This window comes from Telmatherina bonti (assembly GCF_933228915.1).
Source record: "Telmatherina bonti genome assembly, chromosome: 19".
In the NCBI taxonomy this organism is placed as follows: domain Eukaryota; kingdom Metazoa; phylum Chordata; class Actinopteri; order Atheriniformes; family Telmatherinidae; genus Telmatherina; species Telmatherina bonti.
In genome coordinates this window covers 22563139-22573891 of record NC_136617.1, presented here as the reverse complement: position 1 = coordinate 22573891, position 10753 = coordinate 22563139, and the positions used below count along the sequence as shown (strand labels likewise).

General features: G+C 39.0%; 2 protein-coding genes across 2 annotated transcripts; one reads left to right on the top strand and one right to left on the bottom strand.

Annotated features, from left to right (window-relative positions):
• Nucleotides 1–3519: 3519 nt before the first annotated feature.
• Nucleotides 3520–6555, top strand: LOC306769974 (interleukin-6-like; the record flags this gene model as incomplete). Its single annotated transcript, XM_079258742.1, has 6 exons — nucleotides 3520–3614; nucleotides 5121–5245; nucleotides 5335–5546; nucleotides 5640–5738; nucleotides 5834–5974; nucleotides 6337–6555. The coding sequence occupies 6 exons, from the start codon at nucleotides 3520–3522 to the stop codon at nucleotides 6553–6555; spliced, it is 891 nt and encodes a 296-aa protein (XP_079114868.1).
• Nucleotides 6556–7264: 709 nt separating this feature from the next.
• On the bottom strand, nucleotides 7265–10725 carry tomm7 (translocase of outer mitochondrial membrane 7 homolog (yeast)). The gene is made up of 3 exons (XM_079258418.1): nucleotides 10567–10725; nucleotides 8744–8792; nucleotides 7265–7596 (listed from the first exon to the last, which is right to left on the bottom strand). The coding sequence occupies exons 1-3, from the start codon at nucleotides 10667–10669 to the stop codon at nucleotides 7581–7583; spliced, it is 168 nt and encodes a 55-aa protein (XP_079114544.1). The 5' UTR covers nucleotides 10670–10725; the 3' UTR covers nucleotides 7265–7580.
• Between the last annotated feature and the right edge of the window lie 28 nt (nucleotides 10726–10753).

Genomic DNA, 10753 nt, shown 5'->3' with positions numbered 1-10753 from the left:
TAGCTTGTCCACTGCTATAATCAGAAGAAGAAATTTAGCACTTGCCTGACACGTTGCAGGGTAATAAGATGAGACATCTATTCTATCAGAAAAGAATGAGTGTATTTAAAAGCAACTGTCTGATAATCATCATTTTTCTGAACCATGTCATTGAGTAGAGGGCCAAAATCTTTTATTTACAGATATGAATAATATGACGTCTCTTTTGGCTGTTTTTTTTTTTTTGTTTTTGCCAGTGACTTTAGCTTTTGTTGCTGATGTTCTTTTGGAAACTATATGAGATTTTCAAATCACTGCATTCTGTTTTTATTTCGATTTCCCAACATCATTGAGATTTAAACTGTGTTATTGTTTTAATTGTGGATATTTTTGTGAACATTCAAGTCAAAAAAATTAAAAGCCATTTCATAAATGTGCTGAATCAGGTATTTTAAGTAAACAGTTATTAGGTTACTTTTTTCATTCCTGAAATACACTACTCACAAAAAGTTAGGGATATTCAGCTTTTGGGTGAAATTTCACAACAAGCCTAAAATGCATTCAAACCTGTACACGTGAACTTTATGTGATCTTCTCTAAGCTTTTAAATGCACATGTCCAACTGGTAAATGTTTCAATAAATTTTGCACAAGTTGCTGTTCTCTAACAAGGAGCTTAACGGCAAAAATCACGGCAGGTGTGTGATCCTTGAATTGACCAATAAATGTCCTGGTTCAATTAGAGCTGGTGTTTAAACAGTTGTCCTCATCATGCTGTTCACATTTTGACATCATGAGACCAAGACGACACCTAACAATGGAACAACAGTCCCTTGCCATTGCAATGCTTCAAACAGGACGTCCTCAGACAGAAGTGGCCACTGAGCTTGGAGTGTCACAGAGTGTCATCAGCAGGTTGCAACAGAGATATGGAGAGACTGGAAGAGTCACAGAAAGGCCTAGAAGTGGACGTCCTTTGGCCACATCCCGTGCTGATGACCGCTACATTGTGAACACTGCCCTGAGAAACCGGATGATGAATGCCACTCAACTCCAGGCACGTTTAAGAGAGGTGAGAGGCACCCAAGTGTCACGTCAGACCATTCGAAACCGTTTCCATCAGCGTGGTCTGCGTGCTAGACGACCTGCACGGGTACCTGACCACACCACCAGGCACAGGCATCATCGTCTTGCATGGGCCAGGGAGCATTTACGCTGGACGAGGAATCAGTGGGCCTCAGTGCTGTTCTCTGATGAAAGTCGATTCACACTGAGCAGAAATGATGGCCGGCAACGATGTTGGAGACGTCAGGGAGAGCCACTGTTGTCACCAGGCGAGCTTTTGGTGGTGGCGGTGTTACAGTGTGGGCAGGGGTGTCCACTTGGTACAGAACTGCCCTACACTTTGTGAATGGTACAGTGACAAGCCCATACTACCTGAATAACATCATTAATCCAGTGATTGTGCCCCTACATGAACAGCACAGGCCTAATTTCATCTTCATGGACGACAATGCTCCTGCTCATCGAGGCCGCATCATCAGGGAACGGCTGTTGGAGACTGGTGTACCTCAAATGGAATGGCCTGCACTCTCTCCAGACCTGAATCCCATTGAAAACCTGTGGGATCAGCTGAGCCGTCGTGTAGAGGCTCGAGACCCTGCACCCCAGAACCTCAATGACCTGAGGGCTGCCCTTCAAGAAGAGTGGGATGCCATGCCTCAGCAGGCAATAAGTTGCCTTGTGAACAGCATGAGACGTCGTTGTCAAGCTGTAATTGATGCTCAAGGGCACATGACGAGATATTGAGACATTCAAATTTTTTGTTGTGGTGTAACTACCATTGTTGTTACCTTTTGTGTTGAATGAATTTTTTGAGATGAGGAAATCAGTAGTGCATCCTTCTACTTAAATGTCTTACTTTTATGATATTATATCACTGTAGCATGAACATATTGCATTTTCCATAAATTTCACCTGAAAGCCGAATATCCCAAACTTTTTGTGAGTAGTGTATAACAATTCATTTCTTTTTCCTATTTGTTATTCCTGTATATCAGATATTTTTTCTATTCCAAGGTTATTTGTCATTCAGACTGTACTGTATCTTGCTTTGCGTGACTCTTCTGTCATATCTGCTGTAATGAGGTTTCTGGTATGACTGTTGAAACAATGTGGTTTGTTTGAACAATTCAAGCTTATATGTTAAATTTTGTTTGATTGATTTTGTGTAGGTTTGTTAATTCTTTTTCCTTAGGGACTGTCATGTAAATGAAACCACAGCTGAATTCAAGTCGGGTATTTTCTTTCCTTGTGTAAAACTGAACAGGCCCAAAAGTGCTTAAATATGTTGTGGCCACAGCTACACACTGCTCTGCTGTAGGAGGCAAGAAAAAGGGAAACCCACAGTGATCTTTATCCTGTCGCCATAAATATTATGTAAATTAATATTGGGGAGTAAAAAAAAAAAAAAGCCAATATTCCCCCTTTAGATGTGGTTGTAGTGAAATACACCGTGACATAACATGCACAGTAAATTCTTCTCTCTTCCAAGACATAAGGCAATGGTGAAGAGCTAGTTTGTAACTGGCCGTTTGTAACAAGCTTTTAAAACGAAGGTGAACTAGCACACCTGGAAGAGCAAGAAAAGCTAAACATAAAGTCTTCAAAAATTATTCAAAATAGTCCCAATGTTATGTAGCAACATGTTTCTTTCATTTTTACAAAATACCCCAGGTTCAAACTTTTGCAAAATGTAGCACCATGACCAACATTGGAACAGGATCAGGACATGCATTGTTTTAGGACATAAAAAAGAGAAAATTTGTTTGAGCTGCATCTGCATTTACATGAACCTAATTTTGTTCATTCAATTATTTTGAAATCATGAAGCTGTTGGAAGCAGCTTTAATGAATTTGTTCCATTAGTAAGAAGAAACTGAACTAAGTTTATCTATGGTAATTCATTATATCAGATCAAGTCAACAACCACACTTACACAAATAATTTTGTTTCTCTAAAATAAGGGATATGAATTACAGACTCTGTTTCATGGAAAGAAAACTTTCCATTGACGTAATGAGTCTTGAGGAGCTGTAGGGTCTGATGCAATGTAAGCTGGGTGGCAGCTGAAGGAGGGGACCATGGCAGTTTGATCCTCGGCTGCAGAAACGAGCTCTAGGGATGTGCAATGTCACCTCTCTGATGGAGAAGGAGCGTGTGCTGGTGTCAAAGCTCGAGCAGTTCTGGATAGATGTAGTTAAACTCGACGCACGGCTTGGATCTGGAACCAGTGTCCCCGAGAAGGGGTGGACACTCTTCTATTGTGGAGTTGTTCCTGGTGACAGGCGCTGAGCAGGTGTACTCTGTGCTCCCCAAACTTGGTGCCTGTACATTGGGTTTTATCCTTGTAGACGAGGTGAGAAGCTCAGTTCCCTGGGAGGGGCTCCGAGTAGAGCCGTTGCTCCTACGCATCAAGAGGAGTCAGATGAGGTGGCTCGGGCATCCAGTCAGTATGGCTCCCTGGTGAGGTGCTCTAGGTATGTACCTCCGGGAGGAGACCCTGGGGAAGCCCCGGAACACACTGGAAGGATTACATCTCTCTGGGAACAGCTTGGGATTCCCCCGGATGAGCTGGTGAATGTGGCTAGATAGAAGGAAATCTGGGCTTCCCTGCTTAGGCAGCTGACCTCGACCTGACCACGGATAAGTGGTAGAAAGTAGATGGATGGATGGATGGATAGATATTTGATTAATCCAAAAACAATTTAATATTCATTGTTCAAAATAATATAGACTGAAAATGAAATATTTTGACTGATTTTTTACCGTTATTTTTGGTTTTAGATGACAATGTGAGATTTTCAGGTTAAATAAATTCACTAAGCAAATTAAATCAGAAAATAAATTAAATTGTTACTTGTGTAAAAAGTCTGTTACGTTAATTAAAGTCAAAACTTTCTTTGTGAAGAACAGTTTGCCAAATGATAAGTTTTCCACTCCCAAAGTACAACAATTATGTTTAGCATACGCTCAGTATCCTGATGACATACACTTTGATCCACAATAACAACAATCCACAGACTTAAAACACTCGGGGAAAAGACTTATAGATCAGGTATTTAACCCTTGTGATTGCTCTCTGAGTGATGTGCTATCCTGTCTTTGTTATGTTTACATTTAGACAATGTTTGTGGAACGTTTAATACCCTTTAAACGTTAAAGTAGGCATAATGATACAGGGACAGTAACACCAACACTAATGTATGTATGACATTGGGATGGAAATAAAGTGGTTGACTGACACATGCTGTTGTTTTTATTTCAGTTCTTTATTGCAATTTTATACTACTAGTTTGTCATCCATTATCCTAACCGCCTAATCCAATGAAGGGTCGCAAGGAAGCTGGAGCCTATCCCAGCAGTCTGTAGGCGTTAAGGCAGGGTACACCCTGGACAGCTTGCCAGTCCACATAGAGAGGGTCACATAGAGACAATGGCAATTTAGAGGAACCAGTTAAGTAACATGCATGTCTTTGGACGGTGGGTGGAAGCCGGAGAACCTGGAGAGAACCCACGCATACACGGGGAGAACATGCAAACTCCACACAGAAAGGCCACTGTCCAGGGACCTTCTTGCTGTGGGGCCACAGCGCTAACCACTCTGCCACCGTGCAGCTCACCACCGCAGGTTTGTGAATGAAAAAAAAAGCATGTAAAAATTTACAATTAAAATCTTATGAAGTTCAATGTGAACAGTAAGCTACTTTTGGATTAATGCAAATGTTTGGGTTTAAATGGATTTTCCATTTAAATGACTGGGCTGAAAATATCTAAGGGATTTTCTCAGTTATGTTAATACTGTGTGTGTGTTTTTGTATCTGCATGTGCTGGAAACAGCAGTTTCTAAATTATAACTACTTAAATAGCACATCACCCTTCATTTTGATGTAAGAAACAAGATGATGATGAATAGTAAAAGCAGCTTGTATGTTGTTATGTTATGTTTCTGCTCTCGCCGGTTACTTTGAAGCGAAATACAATTTTTATTAAAATCACCAAGACACACCTACGGGTGCTTGACGCAAACTCTTAATGGGGGTGCCTCTTGCAAGAGGAAGCCCTTTTGGGAAATCCCTTTAGTCTGAAGAATATAAAATGGGAGTACATCGCAAAGACAAGCCAACTCCTTCAGGCAGTGGCAACCCTGAGCATCAGAGGAAACTCAGCCAGTGATTCCCAGCAGTGCGTCATGTTCTCTAAATTCAGTAAGTGATTTGCAGCCTGTGGTGGCTGGGTTTCCTGTGGCCCTATTCCTCTTTTCATTCATTCATTCACGCTCTTCCTCTCCGTGCAGACCTCCACCTGCTCTCTGCAGTGATGCTGGCAGCGGTTCAGCTGCTGTGTGTGTCCGGCGCTCCATTTGAGGATGAGTCCACTGACAGTCCAGCAGGTGACTCCTCAGGTGAGGAGGAAGAGAGCGTGACGACCTCTCCCTCACCGAAAACTTCCAATATTTTCAGCGTGTGGGAAACAGTCATTGAACCAATGAAAGGGCATCAGAAGGAGGTGAGAGCTTTATTACTCTACTGGTTCACAGAAAGATGTCTCTGAAGTCTGTTTTTCTAAAAATAAACATGTGATCATTTCTTCTCTTTCAAGTTTGACGAGGAATTCCAGGGTAGTGTGGATTATCACTTTCTGAATAACTACAAACGCCCCTCGTTCCCAGTTAAATGCCCAGAGACCAACTTCACCAAGGTAGGCCCCGTATCATCTGGTCACTCAAAGAACAATTACCATCATATTTTTTATTTGAACGCTGACAGAGCAGCTTGTTTTTGTTGTTTGTCCAGGAGGCCTGCATGTCAAGGCTGGTCCAGGGTCTACAGGTCTACACGATTCTCCTGAAGCTTGTGAAGAAGGAGTACCCTAGCAGTCTGATCCCACCTGAGGTTTCAAGACTTCAGCAGCTAATGACACTGATCAAAGAAAGGGTGGGTGTTGAAAATCAGACAAGCAAATCGCGCAGCTGTTAATCGAAATGTGATTATTATTTATGTTTGTGCTTCTTTTAACATGTTTAAACTATCAAGCAACAATGGAAATACTAGAGCTAGGTTTTAGGCATTTTCCACAAGAAAAAACACAACTTTCAGATTCTCACATGTACACTACAATGAAACTAAAATTTAACTAGCAAGTAAGAAACAGAATTTCATTAAAAACAACTTAATCTTAATATTTTATTCATTTTTTGCCCTTATTTAATTGCAAATTCAATATCAGTTGTTTCCTCCTGAATCATTTCCAATTTGTACCCTTTGTCACTTGAATCTCCGTCATGTTTCATTTACAGATGAAAAACAGTTCAAGGGTCTCGGTGCTGTCCAGCAGCCAGGAGGAACAGCTGCTGAAAGAACTCGACAACATGGATGAATTCCGCCGAAAGATGACAGCACACAGCATCCTGCACTTCCTCAGGCTCTTCCTTATCGATGGCAAAAGGTCACTTTGTAAGAGGGAGATGCAAAGAAGACGGAAAGCTGGTATAAATGGGGCACATTTTGGCTGCTAAAGGATATAAAAGGTTAATCTGAGTGATGAAAGAAAAGCTTAGAGGAATTAGGTGCTGATGATACTGTTACTCATCTCTGACACTCATGTTGAGTGACGAGCGATCATTTAAAAAATTGTGGGCCTGAAAGTCCCAGTCTTATTTATCCTATTTATACTTGATGAAATGTTATTTATTAATACAGAAAAGTTCATAACTGGGAGAAATGTTTTAAATATGAGAAGGCCTTTTGCAAACTGTAATTTTGTTATTTCCTGTATTGTTCCAGTTAACTAGAGCTGTTCTGTTAGGAACAAACATTTTTAAGGATATAGTTTTTCGATTTTTTAAAAAACTTTTTGCATTCATTTTTATCTTTCTCTTGGTTCTCGTAATGCAAATATTAATTCATGTCATTTTAAGATCTATTTTCAATACATGCAAAAATAAAATATACTGTAAATAAATAAAATACAAGTTTCTTTACTCAAACATCTGCTGAGATTTGTAACAAACTTAATACTGTCAAATTCTGTCCAGTCTTACCAATGGGTGTGTTTAGTGGAAAATGTGATCATAAACTTAAATTTTATCAAAAAGTCCATTTTATCAAAAGTCAAAAGACAAACCTTGTCAAAGTGGACAGTGGAGTTAAAGATGATATCTCACATCAGGCAACTTCTAACATTTAAAAGATTCTTAATTTCTTAAATCAAGCAAGACAAAAACGTCATTTCTTTGTGGATTTATTATCAGACTTTGAAGTCACAAATAAAACAAAAAAAAGGACATGAAATGAAGCACGTATAACAAGCAAACCTCACATATCAACAAGGAAAAAGAAAACTACATATTTTCAGGGAAATGTGAGTCAAGCTCTGCACATGAATGCTTTACATCATACATAACATTCATTCATTCATTTTCAGACACTGGGCAGTGTGAATTATATAAGAAAGTGAGAGATGATGTCCATTTCCTGGTCATTTCATGACAGATAACATGATCTCGGTGAAGCAAGGGGATTATCTGTGTGAAGATGTTCCTCAGCCCCATAGCAAACTAGAACAGAACATAAAAAAGCCAATCAATAAATCACTAAAACCCCCAGAGCATATAATCTTGAATGAATTTAATGTGTTATTGTGGTATCTGCCTGTAATTCCACTGCATTACATTAACTTAAAGCCATGTCTGCTGCATTGAACACCAGTTAAATTTCTGATGAGTTTCATTATTGTGTATTTATACATGTGCAATGACTATAAAATCTAATCTAATATCAGTTCTTGAATTTCTTTAATAAACGTTATTGTTCTATTGACATGTCTACATTTGTCCTTAACAAAAATGTATACAGCATATATATGTACAAAGAAATTTCTCGAATGTACTTAGACTATCAAATGATAAATGAATTGTTGCAGCTCTGGCTTTCATACTCCAGCTTTCATTTCATGTTACTTAAATATTCAAGACTATTTGTGGAAAATAGGGCTGTTGCTATAAACCACCACTAAATTAAGAGAATATGCAGCAGCATTGAGCTTTTTGTTGGCTCTGGATGCTACTACTTCAATTGTTGCGACCACTCTGTAAGGGGTCCTTGCCACTGTTTGCTACATCAGAATAATAGATGTATGTTCCCGCATCATTAAGAACAGTTTATAAAACATGGTACGCCGTTCAGAAGATAAGCAGCCAACTCTGAATTGGCTGATTCAGGTCGTAGCCACTGAGGATCAAGTCATTAAATGCTGGCAAGAGTAAAAAGATGTCTGCACAAGGAAGAAGGCAGGATCTTTGAAAGTTTAGCGTCTTTATTTTCTCATAGTGCTCAAAATATAGTGCTGTATAAAGGTGTTGTAACCTATTTCTTACAACTCTCAGAGAGTTCTTGACTGGAAAATTGCAATTTCTTATAACAACACCCTGAGTGCAAAGCCAGGAGAGTTCTCATTTCTCCCATACAAGCTCATGTACATTTAGAAGGACCTCCAGTGTTGATGACATTTCAGCATACAGTAAGTAGTAACCTTATACACCAACATACCTGTTCCACCTGCCATACATCCTCAAGCCACAATAAAACCATCAGCACTTTCAGCTCAAACCTATTGATAAATTTGTCTAAAGAATCTTGTTTCATAAGTCTGTTCACTTCCTTTCATTAACTACGAGGAAAAACCTCAGATCATTCTATGCTTACCTCAACACCGTCGGTTCAGGCATTCCTGGATCTGCTCCTCGTTTGAACCCTGGAAAAACCATGAAGGATGAAGAAACACCAGCATTAATCAGAGAATCCAGATATTACTGACAAATTAGACCAAACTTTGGTACTCATTTCTTGAACTGCATAATACTTTTTTTTTTTTTTTTTAAACTGATCAGTTGTTAATGGGTTTGTATGATGTTTTTTGTTTTTTAATATTTTTCATTTCCTGAGAATGAAACAAAATATTTTCGACATACACTATTTCTATTGTCCCTGTTTACAGATTTATTCAGATGCATCCAATGTTTTAACATTGTATGACAGATTATATAGCTGCAGTGCCTTGAAATGTGATGCTTTGTCATGTTATTTCTAATCCTTGTTACTACTTGACCACACAGTCTTTCACAGAGAAGTAAAACCATTTGTAAAATATTGCCTCTAGGGATATAATTTAGGCTTCACCATGTCACAGATCCGTCGCCAGTTAACTTAAAAGGTTGTATGAGACTTAACTCAAACTTTGCAAGCTCTTTAATGACCTTGCCCCAACTTTTCTGAAGTGTTTGGTAACGTCACATTCAAGCAGAGCAGGTTTCAAGAAAACAAACTGTCATCTTTGTATAGTTATTTAATTAAATTCTGTTTATATTTTTTTACAAAGCATCCCAGCTTTTCTGCAAAAACAAAAATGAAAATGCATCTTAAAATCCATTTCTAAAATACTCATGTAGTCAAATACAGAAACTCTCGGGCAATTTTTCCTTTTAAGAAGTGTTTTTGTTTTGAGTCCATAAAATGTGTCAGCAGATTACATGTAGTCCTTCTTAAATATTTAGGTTTTATACCACACTGTAGCAAGACACAAATCACCAAAGTACCCTTGTAAATACATCTGAAAGGTAGAAACTAAATCAAACACGTCTATTTTTTTTTTCCAAACTTTTTGGTGCAGTGCATAGGTCATAATCACTGATGAGATAGATGCCATAGATTCTGAGAAAAAGAAAAAAGGTTCCAGTAAAATTAAAAACATATCCTTATCTTTGTCTACTAAACACCTAATGCACTGGAGTTGTTAAAGTCCCTTTTTATAAAATTTATACTACTGCAAAACAACTCTGCTTTCAAAGACTTTAAACCAAAAGATTCAGAAGATAAGAGAACTGCGTTGTTTAGAGTGAAAAGCTGAAATCTTAAGGGGGTAGGCTCTACATTGACCAATTGTTTCAGGAATATAGCATTCATATTCTGCCATACACAACTGACTCGCCTATTTTACATTACCAGCCACAAAAGAGAAAATCATGTCTTCAAAAAGAAAGTATGACATCTGCATCGGTGTTTCCAACATGCTGAAGGCAATTTGTTATGCAGTCACATTATGCAAAAGTTTCAACTTCCCTCATCTGCACTCCACACGCCACAGCCATGCAAAGATCTCAACTTCCCCATCTCTGTTTACAATCACAGTCAAGTATTTTTGTCTTTTATCTAGGTCTCAAATATGACCAGATCTGAACCAACCAGGGACATTATGTCAGCATTTTCCTTGGCTGTGGAACTGGGGGCCAGACCCAGTTCACAACTTATCGTTATAAAAGGTGGCTACTTTTCCCCACATGCTCATGTCCTGTTAAAGTACTTTAACCAGTTTGGGTTGGGCACAGAAGTAGTGCTAAACAACAACAAGCGTCTTCGTAAAACGAGAATATTATTGATTAGCTTAGCCAAATGCTAACAAGATAAGCTAACGCGCTAACATTAGCAGGACATGTTTTCTCCGCTTCTGTAAATTCTACTATAATACTAACCGAGATATAGAACAGTTGGGATAAAACCCCATCGGATGACAAACTGCCCGCACTGGAACAGCTGCTGCAGCCGCTGTTTGGTCTCTTTGCTTAGTTTTGCCATGGGTTTATCCAGCAGAGCGAGGTTCTGGCATATGTCTATGGGTTCTGGATGCTCCAAGGGCAGGAAAAAGGAAGTGACGTAAGG